Source organism: Anser cygnoides, chromosome 22 (genome assembly GCF_040182565.1).
Source record: "Anser cygnoides isolate HZ-2024a breed goose chromosome 22, Taihu_goose_T2T_genome, whole genome shotgun sequence".
NCBI classification, from domain to species: Eukaryota; Metazoa; Chordata; class Aves; order Anseriformes; family Anatidae; genus Anser; species Anser cygnoides.
Window position 1 is genome coordinate 5,106,351 of NC_089894.1, and position 26,515 is coordinate 5,132,865.

Here is a 26,515-nt window from a genome sequence, read left to right on the forward strand (position 1 = left end):
TGCAAAATCTGAAGATGGAAGTCTGTAGGGAGACTTCTGTTACTGATCCCTCACATTAAATAGCAGCTGGGAGTCATTGATCGATGAGGTTAACCTGCAAATCTGCTTAGCTAGGGGATGTGAGACTTTTGGAAGCTGGTTTTTAAGTTGCTTTCTCTTTGAACAGTTGATAAAGGATTTTTATAAAGAACAACCATAGTGGTTCTATGGGTTGGAGGTTGACTTCCACTGAAACCTGTATCTCAGATGAGGATACTTGAGCTCTTAGTGTGCAAACCTACATTGATGAAGGTCCAGCGCTGCAAAGGAATCTACTTGCAAAGTCCTGACAATTTGAGTAGGGAGTTTCTTACAGGGTTCCCTCTTTAGAGGTAGCTTGCCATGGGAAGCTGTCATGACGCAGGAAAGGGTGGAATCCCCTGTCCCCCATCACCACTCCCCATCCACCCACAAAAAAGAGTTTGTTCTTTATTTTAGTGAATAGCTTGGAGTCAGAAATTAAGTGCTTATTAGTGTTATTGCTTTCCTGGCTTAAGTGTGTAAGTGCGGGGCATTGTGCGGTACAGGGACATACAAATTCCTGTACCAACCCGATCAGTTGTCCAGCTGATTTGCTGTCTTTGACAGTGACTGGCACAAATACTTCAGTGGAGGTGCGTATTTCCTGCCACTTCTGTGCTGCAGAGTTAGACAACTCCTTACAGCAAATGGGATTCCTAATTCTGTACAGTAAATAATTAGCGTGTAGCCAAGTACACGAGTTTATATCGTTTGTCTTAAAATGAGAAATGTACTCCATGCAAATGTGAATGTTTGTCTGAAATGCTTTTGCCGTTATTTTTGAAAACAGCAAATGAAATGTTAAGTTTTTCCTCCCAGCTTATCTTCAGTTTGTTTAAATGATCCCTAGAGCCCGTATGGCTTCATTTTTAAGATTGTGTTGGTTCTGTCTCTGTTAAATTTGCATAAATATAGCGTCTCTGTGGAATTACTGATGATCAAATATGTTGCTTTGGCCAGTTTGCTGGGGGAAGCGGCCCAGGAACCAGTCCTGGTAGAAGTGTGCCACCAGTAGCCAGATCGTCACCGCAGCATTCCTTATCCAACCCCTTACCGGTAAGCGTACTGCCTGGGGACGGTGCGGGGGGCATGGCGATGATTGGGTTGGTGGCTGTGCTTCGGACAGGTAATAAAGCGTCCTGCACAGGAAGGAAGGGTCTCTTGGTGAGTGATTTCATGTGGTCTGTATTGTTTTTCCTTTCTTCATTTGGTTCATTTTTCTTGTTGTTTTGCTTTTTATATCTGAAACTGGGTTCTGGCAGCAGAGCCAGATTTCTAGGACCCTGTAACAGTTTTCAGTCGAGTTGTTAATGATGTATCAGAGCTTAAAGCATGCAAGAGCAATATTCTTAGCATGCTTCGTGATTACAGATAGGTTGCTGTCCTTAATAAAAGGTGGAACGGATGTATTTTCTTACCTTGTGTTCCACTAGTGCTCATGAACTTCTACGTGAAGTTGGGATTATCATGTATGTTTGTATAGCGCTACCACAATGATATTCTGATCTTGGTTACACCCTTTGGGTGTACAGAAAAATGTGCATAACACAGTAATATTGGGAACATCCTTTACTTCTGTCTGTATGTGAGTTGAGCATTAGCAAAAGCTTGCAAAGAAATGTGTATACGAGCACGTCTGTTGCTGTTCTTTGTTAAATAATTCCATTTTGCTGCCTGAACATTTCTGCAAGATCTGAATATGAAGGAATAACCAGTATTTTTAAGCCATTTTAGCACAAAGCAGCTAAAGAAATTTCTTTCAGCTGGCAAAGCAGTATTCAGAGGCCCTGGTGCTTGATCTCTAGTTCTGAGTGTTGCCAGTGCCCTTATGTAAAATTTTTCAGCGTTTGTTGAGCCTCGCAGAAGTACAGAGTTTGGGAGAGGTTTAGTTTTACCAAAAACCAAATGCAAAGGCTTTTCTGATTACATTATTCTGCAGAGACCTTTGCACAGTTCATGAATGTGTACTGAACTAAATCCCACCACTGAATGCTCTGCTCAGAATTCAATATATGTTGCTAGATTTTTGGGAGCTTTGTAATGCTGCTGTAAGGGAGAGATTCAGGTATGGCTTCTAGATGTTTGTGACGTTTATAAAGATTAAAATATCTGGATAATTGAACATCCTTGTCTTATTAATTCACTAATACTCCTCCTTAAAGAGAAGTTAATGAACGAAATAACATCTCTGTTGCAGATGAATGATATCCTAGGGACAGTTCTTTATTCCAGCAGATGAGCTACCCTACAAGTGTTTATAATGGGATCAGTTGATTCTTCCTTTGCTTTTCTTCTTCTCCCCTTGAATATATTGAGTAGGTAAACGTTTGAACAGGATATTTCTCAGGTGGTGAAGACCGATGGTACAGTTAGTTTGAGCTTGGTCAGTTTGTCTCTCTCCTTATGCAGGTGCTCTTTGTGTTTCTTATCTTCTGTTCTTTACTCTTGCAGCTAAACTTGCAGTGTTTGCATATTCATAACAAACTATTATGTGCATTTGCAAGATCTATCCTCTTCTTACAAACTGAGTATCAACGGTTTGAGCTAAGCCCAAAAAATGGGGGGATGAGTGAAAACTGGAGAAGATGGAGTATCTTATCCATTGTAGATATGGTCTAGGAAGCGAGCGGAGTGTTAAAATGTCTTTCACAGTGAGACAAACCTCCTCCAAACCCGTGAGTTAATGTGTACTGTACTGGAAATTTTCTGCAATCAGAACTTGCGGAGGAATTGTACTGGCTTCAGGTTGTTACCTCTTGTCTTCAAATCTCTTGACTGCTTTGAATTGCCTTGCTTCTCCCTTGATCGGAAGAATGATGTGCAGGTCTTCAGACTTTTTGCAAGGTCGCTCTCGTATACAAGCATTCTGTTGGGGGAAGAAAGAATGCTCTTGACATCTGTAATGCTAGCCAGAAAATATGCTGCAGGTTGCAATTTAGGTTTTGAGAGAAAGTGGAGCCTGACCTGACTGTTTACTTTCCGTGTGGCATATGTCTGGCCTGGAGTTATGGCTTGGAAGGTCTTAGATGAGCATTACCCAGGCTGCCAAGTTTTAGTGGTGTTGGGCTGGCTTTTGAAGCAAGAGCAACAAGATTCTGAGTGCTGTAATCAACGTAGCTCAGATAATTCTTGTTCTTACTCAACTCAATTCCCATATCACCTTTGGAAAATTAGTATACTGAATGAGAAAGGAGATGGCCTTTGCATGTGCTATGCATCTCAAAAAGATTTTTTAGAAACGTGTTAGTATTTTACTTATCTTGCAAGAGGTTGGTCCCTGCTTTAATGACAGAAATGAAGCTACCGTGATGTCTGGGTCCCAGACACGGATAGGTTGCTGACGTAGCAGTTCAGTATTGGTTTAAATTTTAAAATGAGTCCTTAGTAAACAAAGTATTGTAACTTCAAGTTGCAATGTACTAAGATATTTTGCCTCTCTGGCTCCAAAATGCAAGTATTTGCAAAGGAAGGGTGTGTGTTAACTGACAAGGAATTCTGTCCTGTGTGTTCATTTGTTACGTTTTTTTTTAATTGCTAACTTCATCTACTTTTTGATGTCTGCCATTGGAACAAACATTCCAGGAATTCTGTCTGAGTTATCAGATCCTCGCCATGCTGCCTGCCCATTCCTGAGCTGCTGCTTCACTGACAACAGTTTTGGCAGAGTCAGAGAATCGCTTTTAAAAAAAAAAAGTTCATTGTATTTTTTTTGACTATGTTACAGCGGCGAGTGGAGCAGCCGCTGTATGGGGTAGACGGCAGCACAGCAAAGGAACCACAGGAGGATCACTCTGCTCTGCCAACGCTGATGTCGGTGATGCTGGCGAAACAGCGGCTAGAGAATGAGCAGCTGGCACAGAGGGGAGGTGGCCTCTGCTTTACTTTTGTCTCGGTGAGCAGCTCTGGAAAGACTTGAATGCCAGGGGATGGTTCTAGTTAAGGGATGGGGCATTTGAAGCAGCTCAAGTGCAGCCTGGTTTATTGATGACCAAGTCTACCATCTTCTGGTAAGTTCATCTTCCTTGTGAAGAGTTCGAGGTCCCAGGCTATCCTTGTTTAATAAAATGAGATGAGTTTTAAGTTAACGATTCAAAAATTTGGTGTAGATCAAAATAGTAGTATCTGAGTGACTACTCAAATGAGAAAAACAAAAAGAGCAGAGTATAGACTTGCTTTTAGAAGTGTTAGTTTTGGCCTAGCTTAATCTCAGCTGACAGAATTATATTAGGTTTTTAAAAGCTTTGTCTTTTAGCAGGTTGGGCCAGGCTCTTGAGAGGAGTTGTTCTCTTGTTTTAATGAACTGAGTCTCTAGAGCATTCTTAAAACTTAAAAGTATGGTACCCAGGCCAGCCTACACCTCCCATGTAAAGATAAGTGTATCTGCATGGGCACTAGCAGTCGTTTTGAGGAGCATGTAACAATACACTAACTTTCTTTTGCAGGCCCAGCAAGGCAGCCCATCTTCTACGGGATCAGGGAACACTGAGCATTCCTGCACTTCCCAAAAACAGATTTCCATCCAGCACAAACAGTCACAGGTATAGCTTACTAGATGATGCATCTCTTGGATATGAGATTTAAGCTTGACGCAGCTTGTCTTCTGCACGAGAGGATGTCAATTGCAGTAGACGTAATGCCTCCAGTGAAAAAGAACTGGTAGTACCAACTCTGTCTGTAACTGTACCGACTGAAGGTGAATCACTCTGAACTTTGTTCCTTATCCTGTAAAGGATGCTTCTCAGTTCTGCTACTGGAGTTTGCTTGATCTGTTACTGAAGCTTTTTCCTGTCAATACTGTGGGCAGCTCTTCAGCTGTGTGAGAACGTGATCGGGGAGGAGTAGCTCTGGGTTGCCCTGTCTGTTTCAGTTGTGTTGTATCCTGAATGGTCTTCCTCTCCTATAAAAGTGAAGACGTGACGGAAAGCTGAATGATAGTTATGGATACCTCTGTTTAAGCACTGGCTCATGGCTGCATCCACACTGATTACAGTACAGATATCCACAGCTACAAGTTCTTTGTCTTCTGCAGTTAAGAGTACACCTGTGGTGTAGTTTGCCCTGCGAAGGTGGAACCTGATGTGTTCCTGACAGTGCTGCTCAGCAACTGCACTGAGCTGGAGTCGAGAAGAAGAGTAGCTGTTTTGTCTGTGCCGCTGTCTTCTGGTGCCTTTTATACTCTGTTAAGATTCTTCTTGTGGCTTCATGGCGAGATTTACTTTTAGCTGTATCATCTGTTTCGTGTAAGGACATTCAGCTTTATCTGCAATGCATCTTGCTCATTTCTTCTGCAAGCCTGCTCTTAGTCTGATTTTCATCTCTGATTTCTCTGTGACTGACCCTTCCCTCAAGTGATTTCTAAACAATCAGTTTTGTGTCAATCATTTTCACACATCAGTCTGTGTCAGAGATGGTTTTACTGGTGGGGGAAGTTCATTCTCTGTTTCCCCAGCAGGTGGTACAAGTCCTTTGTGCATAAAGAATCGCTGGGGACACTTACTAGCTAAAGTCTCTGAGCTCTGTCGTGTCATTGGGGTCGCATCTGTTGTCTGTATTGTTAAAATGCTGGTCTGTGAAGATCCCTGTTTCTTGCTAATGCTTGTGATAGAATGATGCCATGGCTCAAGAACCTGCCAGAGAGACTTCTCAGATATCAATCTTTGCCATCTCACCACCACTGTTTAAAACAGTGGCCACAGCTGTAGTGAGCAAGATGCTTTTATCCTCTCCTGTGCTCAACGTGCTCACAGCATCCATCTTCCTTGAAAAGGGCGACAGGTTAGCTGAGCATGCTCTCTGCCAATACTCAGCTGTGTGGTGTTTTCCACAGATGTAGCTGTAGCATATGCTTAAGACAAAGAATCCAGAAAGATGCTTGACTCTGTGTTGAGGATGTTTACATTTTCATTTTCCCCATCTCAGCCTGTTTGTAGTTGATAGATGGAGAAAATAAAATCTTAGTGATTTCCAGCTTGAGTCGCTTTTGGCAGTGCCAAAAGCAAGTCAGCATGAGAATGATTTTCTTAGCGTTTTCAGTCAGTGCAAGGGCCTTCATGAGTTCTCTGAGGCAAGGTGAGTTGTGATGAAGTAAATCATTGCAAATGTAAGAGCATGCATCCTGAAGCATGACTTCATCTGACGCAGTGCAAGCATGTGTGCATTTGACAGATGGATGTAACAGTTACCAAAGAAACTTTTTGCTGTTTGGCTGAGTGAATGCAGCCTAGCTTTTCAGCAGAGAGCCTTCTCGTTGCCTTCAGTGACAAAAGTCTTTGTTCCATGTGCCTCCTGCAGGCTGTCAGGAAGCATAAACCAAGTTAAGGCTGCAGTAAGGTGACCTGCCAAGCTTCCTCTTTGTCTTTTGGGATTTAGGCTCCTCTTGCTTGATGTGCAGTGCTGGCAGGTGTTCGTTTTGATCTTGCCCATACTGGGTGTATGTAGAGAAGCAACAGAGTTCAGACTGCCAAGTTTGCCTCTTACTTCATGGTGTTAGCTGCCAGGCAAGCTTGAAATTTGGAGAACAGTTATTAACAACTCCGCAGGTAAGTCTCTGCTAAATCTTCCCAGAACCAGGATAGTTGCCTGCTAGCTGTAAATGTGAAATCTGTTTGTAGCCAGGCAGCAAGATTCCCTTGGGCTGACTTGTTTTTTCGGTTGTGTTGTTCACGTGCAGGCTGACTTCTTCCCCTTTTCTTCCCCATCCATTAACTGGAGTCCTGAGATTGAAATACTCTTATTGCTACAGAATATTTCTTATTTCTCTTTTATTCTGTTCCTGGGTTATAATTCTCATTTCAAGGGGTGAATGTATTAAAGATGTGCTGCACCTTGTAAAATTTTCCAAATAACTTTTTCAAGAATTGTAAAGTTTCTGTCCATAGTGGATACTAACACATCAGTTTGTCAGAAGAAAGGCTTGCGCCTAATATTCCTGCCGTTAATCTGTTGTTACATTTTAAAATAATGAGAACCTGCATTTTCTGCCAAGACCACCTGAAAAACCTAATAGGTATTATGTTTTCTCTAGCAGGTGGTTGTCTATGCCCGTTAATTTGTTATTCCAGCTGAGCGATGAGATTTTGGTGGCTTTTTCATAAGCCTTTTTTTCCTGTGCAAGCTATGCTGCGCTGCAGGAAAGGACGCTGAATGTTAGAGACCATCAAGGGCTGGGCAGAACTCAACTATAAAAACAAAATTGGCAGGGTGTTGTAGCCTGCTATGTGTTAACAATCTGTGTTCTCCAGAGCAGAACTTCGGGCCTTTGTGCTAGCTGATTGAACCTCCTGTGTTGGAGGAGCCCATCATGCAATGAGAAAATGAAGAATTGGGAATGTTCTTCCCCAGACTGCTGGGGGATGTAGGGGCTTGGTTCCTCTTTAGACCTAACTGTTCAGGTTCAAGAGGGTTACTATGTTATGCTCTGTACTGACTCCCTGAAATATCAGCTTTTCTCACTAAATGTGGTTTACGGTGGTTTTTCTCTACAGTCGGACCTCACAATGGAAAAAATCTCTGCACTAGAAAACAGTAAGAACTCTGACTTGGAGAAAAAGGAGGGGAGGATAGACGACTTACTAAGAGTAAGTATTTCAAGTGGGAGAACTCTTCTTAAAAATTGCTATTTAAAGATATCAAGAATGCCTGTGCCAGCTGGGCTGCAGAGCAGGGGTTCGTATACTGTAACATTTGTAGAACCAACACTCCCAAGGTAAAAACAAATCCAGTCATCCCTTACTTGCTAGATAATTATCTGGTTCGTAGCAGATACTGTTTGGGCCTGCTCAAATCCACAACCAGTGCAGCAGTAGCAGTGTGGTATTTATAGTGCAGAGTCATTGTTGTAGCTAAGCACTAGCTCAGGTGTCTGTGTCCTCAGCAGGGTTGGCTTTTCTTTATCTGCTGCACTCCTGTGTATTTTGGTAGCTAACCTGTGGAATTATTCCCCTCTTCTCAGTGCTGGGGAGCTGACTCTGCCTCTTGCTCAGAAGCATGTTCTGCAACCTCGGTAGATGGAAAGGTTTTATTCGGAAATGCTGATTTATGAGTCAGTGACACGAATAAAGATGAAGAGAGGATCTTTTGGTCAAACCTAAAGAATAAAGCTTCTCCAGCTCATTAGTATTCTTCAGTAAAAGACAAATACCTTTAAATCAAGGATCTTGTCTTAATGGAGGAATTGTAATTGATCCAGCTTTCATCAGCTGGAGAGGCATCTCTTGAAGTGTTGAAAAGGATTAGAAAACACACTAACAGGAGAAGAGCAGAGGCTCTGTGTGTTTGTATATTTCTGATCTCAGTACCTAAAAGAGCTAAGGCATTCTCTTAGACATACATGGATGTACGTGTGGCTTTGTGGAAAATAGACCATGAAGCAGGAAATAGATTTTTATCATCCGCTGCTTAAACAGAAGCCAAACTATTGATTGAAAGGGGATGGTTAAATATTATTTTTTATCAATGAAAATAGTTGCAATACTGCTGTTATTTAAAATACTTACTGTACTGCTGTTCATTTTAAAAAAAAAAAAAAAGACCAGTCTGTTACTGGGAGAAGTCTATATAGCAGGGCTGATGATAGTAACTCAAACAAGAATTTAATAGAAAGTGCAAAGGGAGTTATCCCATCCTTTTCCTCTGTCAGTGTTGTGGCTAAAGGGGGAGGATAGTCCAGGGATGACTAAGCTATTTTGAGACTTGATAGCTGTGGCAAGGCCTTAATTGTTTTAAAAATAAAAAATCCTTATGTTGAGTTCCTTTCTACCTTAGTTCCTCACATGTAAAACAGGATGATAGCACTTCCCTGTTCTAGAGGGGTGTTACAATGTGAATGGGTTAAAAACGATGAGCTTGGCTTGGATGTTTTGATAAGAGAAACCTAGTACTTTTTTTCTTTTTATTATTCTTATTTTTCCCGGTCATATCCTGCTGCTTTGCTTTCTTTAATCTGATGCCTAGAGCTAGCTGGAGGAATTTCTTTTTAGGTGATGCTTAGCTTGGCTCTCATGGAGTGACTTAGTTAAAGGCTTGTCTTCTCTGTTTGCTTTTAGGCCAACTGCGATTTGAGACGGCAGATAGATGAACAACAGAAGATGCTGGAGAAGTACAAGGAGCGGTTGAATAGATGTGTAACGATGAGCAAGAAGCTCCTTATAGAAAAGGTGAGCAGGGGACTCACAGTTCATATGACTGAAAGCTTCTCTATCATTTTTTGGGCAGTGAAAACCACTTCCTATTGCTTTAATGATAAAAGACGACTGGAATTTTGTCTCGAATTATTTCTCTGCAAATAGTAATATAATCTGAAGACTAGAAGTGTTCTTAATGTTTTGGTTTGGTTGCTCTTCACTGTCTCAGCATGATCTCCCTTGCTTAAGTGAAATAGTCTGAGCTCTAAATGCAACAGGCATTATTAGGTTTGGAAGCTCATATACCCAAAAAGCACCATTGTCCAGCACTTGCCATACAAGAGCAGTATCCCATTGTGCAGTGAAACTGCCAGATAGGCTCTGTGACATGGGCGAGCCATTTAAACCGTTCTTTCAAATGGCAAAATTGGAGATCGTTGCTTTGTTTGCACAGCACTCAAAACAACATGTTTAAGACGCTGAGAAAGTGCCAAGCTGTTGTTTACCGGCATCCAGTCTGCTTCAGTGTTGAAAGCTTTGCAGATTTCCTTTTGGTTGAACAATAAGAGGTTTTGATTACTCTTTCACCTGTTGGCCAATTACATCTATTGTTTGTGGGCACTGGATGGGCACAAATACCAGGGTGCTGGCCAGTACACGCAGTCCGCAGTCTGTTTGACTTGCTTTTGTCACAGAGCTGATTGTTCCTGGCTGAATGGGACTCCCTTTTCTGGGAGGATTTCTAACTCTGGGCTATGTTATGTGGGCTTGGCGTACAGATAAGTCGTGTGTAGCTCCAGCGAGGAGCTTTGCCGGTTCATCTTTAATCCTAATTGACTGAAGCTTTGCTGCTCTCATCTCAGGCCTTTGAAATTTCCTTTCACTTACTGGAAATACTCTTGACAGACACCACCACCAGTTTTTATGCGTGTTGGTGTCCTAATTGAGATCGTGTCACTTCTGGGAGTAGTGCTTGTCTAGGATTGAACTGGCTGATCATTGTATCTTAGTCTTACCAGTGATTTAAGGTGCAGTTTCTTCCTTCACCTCTTGTTTGAGTGAATAAGGGCCTGATCAAAACCATGCCTGGAGTCCAGCTAAGCTACTGATGCAAAGGGATGGTTTTAATCCTACTGCTGGATTGAATTTCAACTGGTGATAGAAAGGGCGAGCTGCAGAAGCAGTAATGGGCAAGGGAAGATGAGGCTGAAATGTCAGAAAAGCAGCTGTCTTAAAATGCCTGTCAGATCACAGAAGCACCATCAATAAATTTATCAGTAACGTTCAGCTGGGTTTCAGATAAGTGGCACTGGAGTAGTGTGAAAGGTGATAAGGGTTAGAAGTTACTTAAAATACAGCATAACTCTGGGCTGCTGATTTATGGGTTTTATTTTAACACGTGTCTTATTTTGTTTTCAGTCAAAGCAGGAGAAGATGGCATGCAGAGATAAGAGCATGCAGGATCGATTGAGGCTAGGTCACTTCACTACGGTGCGGCATGGGGCGTCTTTCACCGAGCAGTGGACAGATGGCTATGCCTTCCAGAACCTCATCAAGTGAGGACAGAGTTATCTTTACCTTCGGAGGCAGAGAAGGAAAATCTAAGCAGTTGTGTGTGGTGTCTTGCATGTCAAAATGTGAGAGTGGTGTGACCGAAGCATGGAAGGATCAGATAGGAACTCAGCTGCTGACAGTGGAGAATCTTTTAATGTTGAAATGCGAAATGTTTCCACTTAACTCCAAAGACTTAAAATTGGAATCAAATTGTTTGAGTTGGCCCCTGGGTTGGAAAGAAATCGGCTGCCCTGCTGGATATTCTCCGTGCACTTGGCTGTGCGGAGGGTGAAGGGGTAGAGCAAATCCTCACACGTATCTTGAGTCCATCAATTTGATTTGCTCTATCTGTGTGTGTTACTCCAGGAAGGCTACTTAGCTCCCTGTGTTTTTTTGGTTTGTTTTTTAAAGTAGAAAAACTTAAAAGAGAAAATCCATACTATTTAGCTTTTTTTTCCTCCTGGTAACGGTGATCAAAGGGGCTGCGGAAACCTAGAAATTGAGATCAGAGACCCTTTTATGCAGGATGTTAATGGAAATATCCAGTAAATTCCCACCTGGCCTAGACCTTTAAGTAGGACTTGGCAAATTAATTGCATAGAGAGAGCTATGTGTGATCCTTTAAAATCATCTCACTTTTCTGTAGTCTGGTAGGGAGGCGCAGGTCTTGCGAGGTGTAGATTGAGTACTTTATAATTCCCCCTTAGTTTGTGAGGTACGACATAGAAGAAATACTTCTGGAATTTCTACCTGCAATCTCAGTCTATTTTTAAAATGTGAATTAAGTATGTAAATTCTCAAGTCATTTAAACTTGTAATTCCACGAATGCTTTTATCACTATAAAATAACGAGGCAGTTTTAAGACTTGGAGTCTCTCCTCCAAGACAAAAAGACTATTTTTAGAGTGAAATTGGGAATGGTGTTAGTTACACTTCAGAGAAGTAAGGATAGCTTTAACTGTACCACTGAAGTATAAGGATACTTTCTCAAACAGTGCCAGACTTCAGGAATAATTTGAACAGGAAAGTCTGAGGTTTAGAACAGAGCCTTCTAGGAAAAAGTGTGTGGAAACTTAGTGACTTACCGTGGATCCCTGGGTTTTCTATGAGGTTAGCAACTCCTTGTTTTTGGATATCCTCTGCATGAATAAAACCTTTCACTTTACTGAAAGGTTTCTGTGGGCCAGGAAAAGAATCCCCTTCTATGTATATATATTTTAAAAAAAAAAAAAAGGCACATCCCCCTTTTCTGTACAAGAGTATTTTGTTACTAATCTTAAAACTGATTTGAATTCATTGCTCCCGTCTGTTAAAAGCAGATGCTGAAGACAACTGAGTATATCCCATTAGTTATCTGCTTCATGTTTTTTCTCCCCTCTTCTTTCCAGGCAACAGGAAAGGATAAATTCCCAGCGGGAAGAAATAGAAAGACAGCGAAAAATGTTAGCAAAACGGAAGCCACCTGCGATGGGACAGACCCCTCCAGCAAGCAATGAGCAGAAGCAGCGCAAGAACAAGACCAATGGAGCAGAAAATGAAACGTACGTTATGTGGCCTTCCTTGTGCATTGCAAAGCTGCGTGCTTTGATTAGAGCACAAAATATCTACTGGGAAATGGAATCTTGCCCTTGCCTCTAGGCTTCACTACATGCACAAATGAATAGTGTGGAATTAGCCTGGCATTCAGAAACATCTGGCTGCAGTTCTAAATAGTTTTCATTGGAGTAAAACAGGGATCATTGCTGAGTCCAGACTTTGTGTAAGCTTAACTACTTTTGAATGCAGTAAGTTTTCAAACTTGATGCAACAAGAGTGCTGAAAAAGCAGTGTCTTTTTCTGAAGAAAATACTTCATACTTAATTTTGGTATCACTGCAACATGTCTCTTAAAAAAAAAAAAGAGTATAGCATTCAGAAGCTTTTATTTCCATTTACTTTCTGGTGAGGCTTTTCAAACAACTAATTTGGTATACTAGAAAAAGGTGCTGTACAAAAACAGTGCATTAAGCGTTGAACTGTGTCTCAGAAGCAGGCCTTCCCAGATACTTGAGTCAGGGAAACAGGAACATTGTTAAAGTATTACTCTTTCTTTTTAAAGGAGACATTTTTCCTCTTTTTTTTGAAGTTACTGATACTTTGAGACTCCTGATGCTCTTCAGAGAGGAAAGCTTGTCTCACAAGAGGTTTCAAACATAACTTCTTTTTTAGAATTTTTTGTGGAAATGTGAAGTCAGCCTCTCACCAGCTTGTTTCTTGTTGGAGATCATTATTAAGTAACTTTTTTGTAAATAAAACTGACTCTCAACATGCTGGTAAGCCACACAGCCTAATTTTCCTTTCTTCTTTTTCTCCACATTCTGGGCTCTCAGAACTTTCCCATAACTTCTGCAAGTCTCCTTTTCAGTCTTCATTTTATTGCTCTTAGCTAATAATGTAATTCTGGATGACACTTTTCTTTTTGCACTATTAAATCTCCTGGGTATGGCCTGACTTCAAAGTTCTTGGAGCCCTTTGAATTCCTGGTCTTTGCACTTTAAAATTGCATGTGAAGCAAAAGCTCCTGCTGCCTTTTTCAGTCACAGCAAAGAAGGCACATGACGGGTGAATTGTGGTGTTCAGAATGCTCTCACCAGCCAAGGTGGTACCCCCAAATAGGATGCTGATATCTGCTGATTAGGCACGTTTTATTGGAGTGCGCTCCATGTTTTCTGCAAATATGTAGTTTGAGCAGAGAGATTTACCTCTCGCACCGGCCAAGTGAGCTTAAAAATAACTCAATACACTTTTCAAGTTGTGCTTTTGCACAGGCACGTTGGAGAAGTAAATTGAATGTCTGTGTTTGGATATTTTGAAGCGTTGCCACTCGTTGCAGGAACCTTTCATTTCTGAGGGAAGAGATAACACCTTCCCCATTTTTGTAGGGATCTTTTTACCCATCAGGATGATGCAGCTGTGTTGTGGCACGTGCTGTAGACATGGCAGCATGGGTCTTGATGTGCCTGGTACTCACGATACATACCTGTGATACCCAGTGAGCTTCTGCCTTTGGTTGTGAGCGTGCCTTGATGTTATCTACTACCGCTACCTGAGTATGCTAGTGAGCTTTTTTGTGCTACCTGCTCTTTTTCCCTGTTTCTTGCTGATATATCGTCCTTCACTGCTGCATTTCAGGGTTTTATCTTTGTGGTTTAGAAGAGCTGCTTGTGATGTTCTTGATAAAATCGGCTTGCCAGTTCATGTGGAGTGTTTTAGGTTTGTTTTTGTGAGTCAGCTGAAGCAACTACACTAAGTGACTACTTGCTCAATTGTTAGTTATCCTGTAAATGCGTTTGTTGGACGTGTTTCATGTACAAAATCTTGCAGATCTTTGAGGGAAGTTATTTTTTGAATTCTTACAGAGGCTTTTGGGCAAGTTGAATCTAAATGTTTCTGAAACTTGAATGGGGAGTGGATAGCCAAATTCCTTCATTTGGTTTCGGTTTCCTCTTAGTTTCATGGTCGTTGCTGTGTCAGAAAGGAGAGGAGGGTTCCATGATGCAAATTTAAACATACTCTCCTCCAACATTGCTCTCCTGAAAATGGTGTCTATCTTGTGAATGAAGTTATTTTATTCACAGATGCTAATCTACTGGGGCTTTTTGAGGTTTGCTGGGACAGCCTGGGCAACCTTAGAGTCTTCAGCTGCACTAGAAGGAGTGTATTACAAGCCATGTTTCTGTGAAACAGGGCAGTGTTTGTCTTCAAGCCCCCTTGATTTTTATAATGCTTGCTGCAAACGTAGCTATTTTGGGCAGTGTTAGCCTGGTACTCATTACATCTCTTGCTTAATGAGTAGGCTGTTGGTGTTTAGCTCTGTATTCCTCTTGCACATAAGAAAATTTGGAAAGTTTGTTGCTGGTTTATTCAATTGTCTTTTTGTTCCTTATAAGCAAGACCAACCAAAGACCTAAACTTCTGGGAAGGCATTTTGAATTAGCTGAATCTGATCTAAATTCAGGCTGTCATGTTTTTCTTGTGGAATAGCGCACTTTTATATGAAATGGGAAATCACATAAACATATACAGTACCAGGTATTTTTTGTATGTATCTTTAATTTGTAATAAGCAGTTCCTTATGATGGAGATTCTTTCAAAGGGAGCTTGGTTTGTGAGTGTTACATCAAATTTATCCGCTAAGAACTGCTTTAGAAGTAGTTTCAACTATGCAGGTTGCATTATCAACAGTGGAGGGAAGTAGGGTATTTCAAGATGAGCACTTAATCAACTAAATACAATCATCTCAATTTGCTGTGCAGTGAGCTGAGAGCCCATGGCCCTGCATAGACAAAGAACTCAGTCCCCTCTTTAAACAAGGTGTGATATTGATTCTGTGGAGACCTTATATGCTAATCTTTGTACTAAGTATTATGCAGAGCATAACTGCTGCAACAGGAATCCTTCTGGGACATGGTTTGAACTTAATTTAGGTTAAAAAAGGGTATGTATATATTTTCGTGTTTTATGTTTACAAAGTAAGCAGATGCAGTTGATGCCGACTTAGTAACTTGTTCACATGCATGATGCCTTTACCAAACTCCATGTTGGCAGCCATGAGAAAATCAGTATAATGATTTGTTTTGTAACTTTAAAGATCTCAGCACATCGTTCCACTTCACTAGTGATGGGATCTGTCACTATTTTAGTGTAAGGCTGTACTTTGCCACTGTTGTACACGGCACACTTTGTTTATAAAAGATGCTGAAAACATTGTGAAACTTTGCCTTTTTTTGACCACCCACTTAGGATGGAAACTTTACACATCATTTACCATCAGTAAAAAGGCGATTGTTTCCCTTATTCCATTGTGTCTACTAACTACATACAGGGTCAAAGATGAAGTGAGCTTTCCAGGGTTTCCCTGAAGCCACTTCACAGCCTGAAAGAGAAAAAAGTTCTGAATCCCAGTTCACTGCTCTGCTTGCAATGGCACGGTAGCCAGTTGTTCTGCTAGTGCTGGAGTGTATAGCTGGGCTGAACTATCATGTGCTTACTACAAAAAATAAAGGCGAGCAACAAAACAAACTCTAAATTGAAAAATAAGATGTTGAATACTGAATGCTTGTGCTTCAGTGTTCCATGTTTAGGTTGTTTTAGTGCTCTTTGTTATGATCCTGTCACTATCCTAAATAGGTGTGCTTAGGGACTTGAATTTGAAATCGATGTGTGTTTTATCACGGCTTAGCTTTTTGTCTCCTTTACTTGATTGCTAGATTGCAGAGTTTACAAAACAACAAAGTCCTGCTGGGTGTTGACATACACTGTGTAGTTGTTGTTTCCATAGGCAAAGGTGTGTGCTGCAACCTGTGCACTTTACCACACGCATTGAAACTTGACACATTGAATCTGTCACTTCTATGCAGGTTGACGTTAGCAGAATACCACGAACAGGAAGAAATCTTCAAACTCCGACTAGGTCATCTTAAAAAGGTAAGAACTAACTGCAGAAAAGGTTTTTGGGTAGGTTCTTTATGGTGTTCTGCAAACAGTAGCATTTTTCTGCAGAAGTCACTACTCTCTGTTTGATAAGAGGTTTTTATTGCTTGAAAAGGATGTCCGGGGTTTCGTAATCATATTTTCCAAGGCGGTAGTATTGTTCTTTACTTCAGTAAATGGATTCTGTGTTATCATAGTTATAATTTCATGCAGGGAGCACCACAGCTTCAGTGCATCTTATTCTGCCACCAAGGCCTGCCTAGTGCTGGGCTCTATATGCCTCCAGGATGGAGGACCGTAAAGGAAGGAACCAAGGGAATGAAATCACTAGAACACAAAAAAAAAATTGCAAGCATCAGTGGCTTTCCCATTTTTTGTCATGTCAAGTAACCAGCGTTATTGCTAACAGACCATTAAAACCTCTTGGGCTTTTGAATGCTAGTAGTGTCTAGGTAGCTATAATGCGTATTTGTTTTCAAATACATTGACTTCAGTAGGAGCTGCACCTGCAAGTGATTTTATATTTAAGTAAGCCGTTGGTTACCTTTTAAAGTGATTGCAAAAATATAGAAGTAAAACTTCTGGGACGCTTCAACAGATGAAATTAAAAAGAAAAAGTTTTCTGCCATTTCCCAGTTAGCTGTGATCTCTGCTAAGGCCAAAGAGTTTTCTTTCCTGGGTGAAACAGAGAGGAAAAGTGCAAATGCACTGCTACTCCCCCTTTTCTCAGGTGGTGTATGAACTCTACACTTATTTTTTCCTGTAACCTTGATGCTTAAGTTGAATGCAAGGCCTCATTAATGCTGCTGTACCCCTCATTATTTTCAGTGGCGAGGGAAAATTTAAGCACACATGGAATCCGCTGGCTCTCTGCCCGTTGTGTTTTATTGTCCAGTGAGTAAAGATATGTGATATGGGCAGGAGTATGCTAAAGGCATACTTGCTCTACAGCTTCCGCATTGCTGGGATGGATTAATTGCAGCTCTGTCTATGCTGGCATGTAGTATGCCACCCTGGAATAGAGGAATCCATTAGGAAATGGACCTTAATGGAAAATGAAGTAATGTTCTGGGATTGTGGCATTGTCTGAAGCTGTGCTTATCCTTCTCCACTTTTGGAAACTGGCTCATTCTTCGTGCCTAAAAATAGAACAAGTTGAGAAGGGAAGGAACAGAGTCACAAGACAACTGGGTAACTATGTCCCTTGAGTCATATACACCAAATAATGCTGCTCAAGGCACATGTTTTAATTGAGGTTTGCGACTGTCCACAGTGATGTGAATTCTAGTCTTGCATTTGAGGGCACCAGAGCTTCCAGCTCTACAAACGCTATGTTGAGACTTTGACATGGCTCCTGCCTTCACAAGGGAAGGAGCAGGACCAGAGGTGCTGCACATCACAGAGATGAAGTCATTGTACGTGTTCCTACATGAGGCGAGGGCTCTCAGCACGTGCACTTCCTCGCTTGATTGCCAGACTTGAAGTATTCCGGAACGAAGTCTTTCTAAGAACTATAAAATCTCTGTGGTCCAGAGAAGAACTCTTTGGTTTTGAGAAGCAGCAGCTGCAAGTTCTTTTGGGTCGCGTGTGTCGTATCAGTCACTCCTATAATACAGAAAACAGCCTCAGTTAAAACTGGAGGGTTTCAGGGGGAGGGTTCCCTGTTGGCAGCACGAGGTAGTGGCCGTTAGCCTGGTGTTGAAGAGGTAAAGAGAAACAAGAATCCAACCAGGTACTAAGAAGCCCATTAAACTTACACTAATATGTTCTGCTGTTCATAGTAAGACCTGCTGGCCACTGCATTGTGTGTTTTATGGTATTTCTGCTGCTTAACTTTAGACTGTTTATGTGGTTCAGCGTGGCGTCAGGACTTTTACTTATGTGTGAACGAGTCTTTACTTGCCTTACCTTTGTTAACCGAAGCATGCTGTCCGTTCAAATGGTGTCTTACAACAAAAGTTTCTGACTCTAACTTCCATTTTTGTTTTAGGTGGCTTTTAAATTTCTAGGGTAAAGAATCTAGGACTGAAATGTGTTGAAGCTTATCATAATGTTTATGTGCTGTGATAGTTTTCAGAGTAATAGCCTGTCAGAGAGAAAAATGGAAGCTAGTACTGGAAATCTTCTTTTCTTTAATGTTAAGTTAGAGCCGTGCACTTGCAATGTGGAAGCCAAAGCATTGAGCAGGCCACATCATCCTGCGTCCTTCAAGCATTCCTTTTTTATGGCTTTTCAAAGTCCAGAGTCTGTACTTTCTTCAGAAAAATCACAATTAATTTTGTTATCTGCATAATTTCACGTTGAAGCCCGGTGTAACAGCCTCTGATTTGGAGCACGTCTTTGTGAAATGTCGTGCCCCATTTTTTGAAGATGCAATCTTAAAAGATTTGTCTCAGCTTACGGAATTGAGAGAGAAGGAGGGGTATTTGGCTCTGTTAATGTGCAGTCTAATATCATGGGGCCTTTTGTTATAAGGTCCCGAGTGGAATGCCTCTTAATTAATAAAATCTTAAAAACAAGAAGACACAAAGATATGTCTGCTCCTGTCCATGTATAATTTTAAACAAAACTGTCCAGTCAGTTTGCATTCCTTTCAGCTTCCACCTGACTCTTTAAGTTAACTGTGAACATCTATTTAATCTCCCAAACAAGTTATTTGCCAATAATGTCTTTACAAGTGGAGTTATGTTTGTGGTTCCATAAATCAGACAGAAACGCTAACTGCAATATTGTAAACAGCATTGTGTTTTCCTTTTGGAAACGTGTCTTTCCCTTTCCTTGTGCAGGAAGAAGCAGAGATCCAGGCAGAATTGGAACGGCTAGAGAGGGTTAGAAATCTACATATCAGGGAATTGAAAAGGATACACAACGAAGATAATTCACAGTAAGCGCGTGGGAGTCATAAACAAGAGCGTGTTGCAAATTTTGATTTGTCTCCCTCAAAAATGTCAAGTACAGCATCTTTTTTAAAATTTCTTTCACCTTAGCATGTCACTTGACTGGGGGGCTATAATCTATTATCAGTACAAAATGATCAAATATTGTCAAATCTTCTAGTCATTATGATTTTATTTTTAGACTTAATATAAAAAAGTTTCTTCACTGTATAACAGCTGTAACTTATTGTGCAGTAGACTGCGTTATTACTGTCAGCGTTCCTAAACTATGTCTTTCTCACCAGATTTAAAGACCATCCAACGCTAAATGATAGATACTTGTTGCTACATCTTCTGGGTAGAGGCGGCTTCAGTGAAGTATATAAGGTAAATTTGAGGCGCTGGTCTGGTGCAATCTGAATCTGAAAGAAATGAAAGGAAATACTACTATAAGCAGAACCTTGCACTCATTTTCGCAGCAGTGTGTGTGGTTGTAAAGGGGAAGAAAGGAGGACAAAACAAATGTTACATCTGGCTTCTATTAGACAGCAGGCTTGAAATTTTTAGGTTCTGCTCTTGTCCTCAGAGGTCAGTTTTCCTACAAATGTATGTTTCAAGAAAACATTGCACCAAGTCTGCAAGTTCTGTAAGGACAGAGAAACAACCAAAGCATTTGTTTCTTCAAGGGCCGCATGCACACATACCTTACGCAGCTAAGTTTTATTGAATATGGCATAGCAAGTCTTAAGTGTCCAAAAGAGAAAATAGCTCCAATAATAAATAAAAGCAAAGCCTTCATTTCCTGGGGGTAGAAGACTTTTTTTTCTTGTCTTCGTTTTACAATCTGAAGTAGCAGACTGTGTGTAGTCCTTAGAACTGAGCATTACTTCTGTGTGTCAACACTCTAGCATGGCCAAGGCCTGTGATACTTCGGAGGTTCTTGTTGTTTGATGATCGCAACTTAGAGCCTCTCTAGTTCTTAATATTCCCCATCTGTACCTAGTGTTCTTTAATTCATGTTGAACTTGGGTAGGATTAACATACCTATGCCAGTGCAAATATGGGAAACGTCACGGTGAGTGATTTTGATGCAATATAAGAACAGGTATCCAAACCAGGGGGCTCAGGTAGCAAAGAGGGACAGTGATCTGCATGCAGTGCCTCTGAATTTCTCTTTGGAGTCTCTGCTGACTCAGTAGAAACCTAGGCACTGCAGATGAAAGGTGAAAGCAGGAGGGTATGAATGCTTCATACCTGACTGTGCTTGAGAGTTCTAATTGCATTATTAAGACAAAGAAATGCTTGCTTCTCTTCTCCAGGGTCTTAGCCAATCTCTTAGGCACTAGGAGTTGAGTATCCAGCTTTTGAGCTGGACACAATTATCTTTGTTTGTTTACAGTAGGAGTCTGTCCTGTCCTGTAAATTATTAGGTGTTTCTGCTCTCAGACAAGGTAATAGACTTCATTCCTCCAAGAGCACAATTCCAGTGGTTGATTCTTTAAAGGATGCCTAAATAGCGAGAGACTGGAGGGAAAAACACAGCACAGAAATTACACGGTTCAGCCAATGAATTCTCCAGCTTCTAAATAAGCTGAAACATTTTGCTGCAAGCTGGAGAGCTGAGCTACCTGTGTGAAACAAAGTATTAAAAAATCATGTGTGTTTTTTGTTTTGTTTTTTAACTGAGTGTAGAAAATAGGTTAGGTGGTTTGGGGCATAATGGCAGTCTTTCCCAGTGTGATTGACTGGCTATACTTTGTTAATTTGGCCTTTCTGATCCCATTGTAACTCTCGTAGTAAAATGTCAGAATAAATGCAGCATTAGTTAGATCCCATAGGGAAGGGTCAGATCAAAGTACAAAATACTCAATTGTTTTCAGAGTTGCTTGGTTTCATTAGTGAAACTAATTACATCAAAATGTGGGTTTGCTCTTCACTCAGTGTGTTGTAATGCTGATTTCCTGGGTGGGGATATTGGTTTGTTAGAGCTTGTCTGCTTTTGCAGCGTTAACTTGAAGCTGTGATTCCTACTGATACTCAGCTCTTCTCTCCACAGGCATTTGATTTAACAGAACAGAGATATGTAGCTGTGAAAATACACCAGTTAAATAAAAACTGGAGAGATGAGAAGAAAGAAAACTATCACAAGTAAGTAAGGCTGTAAAGCAGACAGACATGTTTCCAAACTCCCCCTGTATTTGGTTATTCGGTGTCTGAACGTGCTGCCTTTTTTTTTCCTGTTTTGCCACGTTTCAAAAGCTGCTCTTTGTTTTAGTAACTACTTTTAAAAGAAGTTCTGTTCATATTAGAAATGTCTTCAACATATACAAAATCATGTGCGTGTGTACAAGCATTGTGATGCAAGGTTTTAAAACACCAGTAACGCTCTACGAAGAAAGCTTTAAAGTGGCTTCTCCTCTCCAAAACATATAAGCTCTTGCGCTCTTGCAGAAACAGGGTGCTGGTACCCATCTTCCAGGTACACATCTGCATTTTGCTCCCAGAAAGACTTCACTTTGTTTCCTAGAATACTTAAGCTTTTCACAGATGATTAGGAATACATTTCCATGTCCATGGCCTAGAAGAGAGGTACAGGAGGTCTTTTAGGTACTGGTGAACTCTTGCTTCCTAATGCTATGGATTAGATAAGCACTGCAGAATAGCAGGCAGGCTTTTTTTGACAGAACTGTAGAGATAAAGCTGTGATATTACTTCCCCAACAAGTCACTGGCACAAGCTAAGCTGGAATTGAAGCTTGGAAACTGGACAGTTGAGTGTCCTGGAATTTTTCTAGAACTTGCTGATTTTTGTATTCAGCTATCTTGGATCCCATAGCGATTTATTATGAGATTATTCTGTTTTGGCAAGCAGTACCGTTAATCAGGATTAGTTATTTTGTAGTACTGCCAGCACTTGAGAATCTGATGCACTTAGATTCTGTGGTTCTTCAAAATTGTTCTGAGCAGTTTCTGATTTGCTTGCCTTTTCTCAAGTTGTCTGAATAATGTGCATGGGTTTGTGATTGGACTTGGAATGCTGAGTGGTATGTCTGGGTGCTCTATCTGTGGAACTTAGAATTAAGTCACTTGTATGACTAATGCTCAGACTTTCCTACTTTCAGACATGCGTGTAGAGAGTACAGAATTCACAAAGAACTGGATCATCCTCGAATAGTTAAGCTATATGACTACTTCTCACTGGATACTGACTCGTAAGTTGTGTTGCTGTGTCCTTTGACTCAATTTGACCCATTCACTTCAAAGCTTTTGGTCTTTCAAAAGTAGAGTCCAGAATATATCCGCACCATGCAGACTGTACTGCGGAGATGTCTGAAGCAGTTGCAGTATGCACAGGTTTCCTAGAGATGTGATGCTCTACTAGTAAATCCTGCTCTTTATTGGCCTGGGCGCATACCCCAGCGGATACAGCTTTCCCTGTCTGCTTCTAGTGCTAAATGGGGCACATCTGACCTTTGCACTGTTGAGCACTAAGGACTGTGCTCCTGGTGGCCTATTTTTAAAGAAGGATTAATAGGCTGGAGGGCTCTTAATTTGAAACTTTGATCAAATAGATGAGACTTGCAGACAAACAACAACAGCGTTCTGGTTTCTATCCGATGCCTTAATTACAACTACTCCTGTTTTGCCTCCAGGTTTTGTACAGTGTTAGAATACTGTGAGGGAAATGATCTGGACTTCTACCTGAAACAGCACAAGTTAATGTCGGAGAAGGAGGCGCGATCCATTATCATGCAGATCGTGAATGCTTTAAAATACTTAAATGAAATCAAACCTCCCATCATACACTATGACCTTAAACCAGGTATGCTACGCTGCTAGCTGATGTGCCTAAGGATGCTTAATAACTAAAGGTAATGGGTTATAAATAACATGGGAGCATTTATTTTGGTCAAACAGCGAAAAGGAGACAGTCCTGCCTGGGAAAATTAACTTGCGTCAAGAGAAAACTAAAATGCATAGAACATTCTGTGAAAAGCTTATTGTCTCCCAGAATTGCAACATAAACAAGGAAGTAACATTCCAGAAAAAGCAGCCTTCTTGTTCAGAATGAGCCCTTGAACCACCAAGTGTCTGTTTGGTTTCTCAATGACCTGCTTGTGTTCTGTATTTGAGGGCTTCTGTTATTATTGCTTCATAAAGGTTCCCATAATTACTAGTGTGTTTTCTGTTCCCATTCTTCTGACTTACTCTTTCTGTAGTCATCCTCCTGAAAACTTGGTGGCAGAAGCTGGCTTGGAAGGGTTCATTTTTTCATATCACGTGAAAGCTCACAAAGCTGAGGATATACAGTCAAAACTGTTTGCTCAGGTCTGCCTTTTGATTTCAGTAACATCTACCAGGTAGAAGGTCCTCTCCAAACGTAGTTGCAGCTTTCCCTTTAGCATTGGATGGAGTAGTGAGGGCAGAAGTGAAAGTGCCCCCTTTTTGGGTACGGATATTGGCTACATTGCTGTTCACTAGTCCAGTAAAATTCAACCACCTCTTCAAAAAGTTATCTTTGGTTTGCCTCCCTTTACTGGTGGCACTTCATCGGTAAGTATTGTGTAACCGGTATGTGATGTGGTTTATTGCATCAGCACGAGGAGTCTGTACAGGAGGTGGTGCTGTTGCTCCAGTTCTAGTGCACGCGTTTCTTCCCCCAGCTGTTGGCCGCTCTTACGCTGCAGAGCTCTGCCTACAGTTGTCTAAAGTTGTGATTCATCCGCTGCCATCACACACAATTCTGCTGCTTAACTGTAGGCTTTGAGAAAAACAGCGATGATCTGACTGCTTGATCCATGATGGATTTGTAGAAGACTCTTGCTTAAGCAGTAATTGTCCTTTTTGAGCTTAGAAAGCCACTGGGGAGCACTGCCAGGAAGGAGAGTGTTTCTGGCTGTTGAGAGGCTGGGGCAAGTCAGGACTCCTGGATAAAATGAGTCATAACTGTGAATGTGTGCTTCCTTCTCTCCTTAGTCCTCCTTTTTGACCTGCCCTTCCAGCAGGACCTCTGGGAGGGACCAAAACAGCAGGGGCATCAAGCCAGGTTGGAGAATAGGGCTCGTAATCTTGAAGGCCCCAAGTAATGTTGGGCAACTGAGTCAGTTGCAGATGGACAAATCAGATCTAGCACTCAGTAGGAGCTGAGTTGTCTTTGAAGTTGTGTATTGTGGTAAAACATCTACCCCAGGCTGCTGCAACTCCCTGTGTTTTGCAGGTTCCGTGTTCTCTTGTGCAGAGAGACAGAGTTCAGTGTCATTTTATTCTTGCTTTTCTCTGCTAGATGTATATCCTAAGAGCCTGTTTCCTTCCTCCGTTTAGGTAACATTCTTCTAGTCAATGGTACTGCATGTGGAGAGATAAAAATCACCGATTTTGGACTTTCCAAAATCATGGATGATGACAGCTACAACTCTGTTGATGGCATGGAACTGACATCGCAGGGGGCTGGTACTTACTGGTAAGCATTGCCTGGGGCACTGGCAACTTACAGAGCTGACACAAATCCAAAACTGTGTGTAAATTATTCTTGATCTGTATGTGCTGCCATTGTCTGTGACAGCTTGAGACGCTGGGGGTTTGAGACCCTGGAAACCGCTTTTTCAGTTGACACACACAGCTTCTTTTGAGGCTGGCAGCTTTTTGCTTTTCAGTCTGTGTTTATGCATTTGAAGACCACCTCTTGTCCAAAGTGCCCGGTGAAAAATTGCGCGTCTGAGATAGCCAGCTCTGGAGTGGAACTTGGCTGCTATTCTGCAGTGCATAATGGCACGGTCTAGCAGTTTAGGGGGGAGGAGAATACCACGCAGGTACATCAGGGAGAAGGAAAGAGTATCCTACTGAGATAATGTGAAAATCCAGAGTGTTAGCTCTTACAAAATACATAAGTCTCATGGTGCTATCTAGAGCCAAAGCTTCATTTCTGAGTGTCACGTGAGAGATGTTTCAGTAATACTTTACCTCTGATGCCAGTTGTTGGCACTGCGTCACCCGTAGCTGAGAGCAGGACCTATGGTGAGTACCTCTGAATGTGATTCTTAGAAATCACCCAAGCTGCAAACCGTCACTATGGGCAACAGTTGCCCAAACATTTTCTAAGGCCGCCTGTGTTGCAAAGGCTTGCTCCTTTCCTAAAAATGACGCTAGCTGTAGTTTAAGCAAGGCTGGGTCTCTGAGGCATGGCATCTGAGGTTGTGTTTCTAGAAATACATACTTTGGCTGTGAATTTCTATTGTGGAATTGTTGGCCAAGCCTTTCTAACAACAAATGCCAGTTTGAAAGATGAAAGAAAAAGAGGCTATTTTGTGTGTTCTGCTGAAAAGAAATTGACTGTGCTGACTAGCTCAGACCATGGATGTCTGGACATCCTTGGGATCGTGGTTTCCAGGAGCTGGTGTGCAGTGATCTTAATCTGAAGGTGTACAAGAACCAAGATCTGGTCCTGTGACTCCCAAGCCAACATCTGATCACAGAAGCTTGTTCCTTCCCTTCCAAAGAAAATGACTGAAAGTATTTGGAGATGTTACTAATAACTTGTCGCTTCCTCCTCATCAGGTATTTGCCACCAGAATGTTTTGTAGTTGGGAAAGAACCTCCAAAGATTTCAAATAAAGTTGATGTCTGGTCAGTAGGAGTTATCTTCTATCAGTGTCTCTATGGCAGAAAGGTAAGAACGCATGTAACTCCTTTCCAAGTAGTGATTCCCAAACCTTTTGGAGGCAGCCCTGACTTGTTTCCTTCTTGCCACACTAGAAGGTGCTTCTGCCTTGTCTCCTTGCCATCAGCTCCAAGACAGAGCCTGTGTTAATGGGGTGGGGATAATTTACTAGGTTGTGTTTTGCTCCACATGGCTATTCCTTCAGGAGCAATCTTCAGAACATCTCCTTCCGCTGGACATGTTTCCAGTGAGGCCCTTACAGGCAGGACAAGTGTGTTGTTCAGGGCCAGACACCTGAGGTTCCTGGTTTGGCATTGTTTTGTGATGCTTTCCATGTGTTTTGATATTATTCTTTTGAATGGTGAGCCTTTGTGGAGCCAGGTATTGCTCGACAGCTGCAAGTGTTTTAAAATAAAAAGTAGGTACAAGGACCTCCTCTAGAAGTTTTTAGGATGCCTTTTGGAAGGGAAGAGTCTGAATCAGGAAGAGACGAATCGTCCCAAGAAAAGGCTATCTTATTTTGGTTTTGACAACAAAATAAATTGATCGGGGCAGGAAGAGGATTCCATCAACACTTGTGTTCCCAAGTCCTTGGTAACCGAGTGTTGTGAAAGCCTGGGTTGCTAAACACGCTGTGTCTGCTTAGTGGTGTCAGGCAGGCAGACAGCGGAACCGGCCCAGCAGAGGTTGAAGTAGGTGAATCTCCTGGCTGCTCAGATCGGTGAAGGTCCTCTGGCATGTGCTGGTGCTGACCGATGAGGTCTGGAAGCAGATG

The 26,515-nt window shown here is 41.6% G+C and overlaps 1 protein-coding gene across 7 annotated transcripts in view; it reads left to right on the forward strand.

The window, feature by feature from the left end:
- Window positions 1–26,515, forward strand: part of TLK2 (tousled like kinase 2) — a 44,845-nt gene that overhangs the window by 14,922 nt on the left and 3,408 nt on the right. For 5 of the 7 annotated variants that reach the window (XM_066981495.1, XM_066981494.1, XM_066981497.1 and 2 more), the window contains 15 exons: window positions 1,021–1,116; window positions 3,785–3,952; window positions 4,503–4,598; window positions 7,545–7,637; window positions 9,105–9,215; window positions 10,602–10,738; window positions 12,125–12,277; window positions 16,135–16,201; window positions 18,994–19,091; window positions 19,389–19,470; window positions 21,140–21,231; window positions 22,205–22,294; window positions 22,736–22,905; window positions 24,405–24,543; window positions 25,638–25,749. In XM_066981495.1, coding sequence (XP_066837596.1) covers window positions 1,021–1,116; window positions 3,785–3,952; window positions 4,503–4,598; window positions 7,545–7,637; window positions 9,105–9,215; window positions 10,602–10,738; window positions 12,125–12,277; window positions 16,135–16,201; window positions 18,994–19,091; window positions 19,389–19,470; window positions 21,140–21,231; window positions 22,205–22,294; window positions 22,736–22,905; window positions 24,405–24,543; window positions 25,638–25,749 — 1,704 coding nt within the window. The remainder of the gene's footprint in view (window positions 1–1,020; window positions 1,117–3,784; window positions 3,953–4,502; window positions 4,599–7,544; window positions 7,638–9,104; window positions 9,216–10,601; window positions 10,739–12,124; window positions 12,278–16,134; window positions 16,202–18,993; window positions 19,092–19,388; window positions 19,471–21,139; window positions 21,232–22,204; window positions 22,295–22,735; window positions 22,906–24,404; window positions 24,544–25,637; window positions 25,750–26,515) is intronic. The other 2 variants (XM_066981498.1, XM_066981500.1) reach the window with 2 other exon arrangements.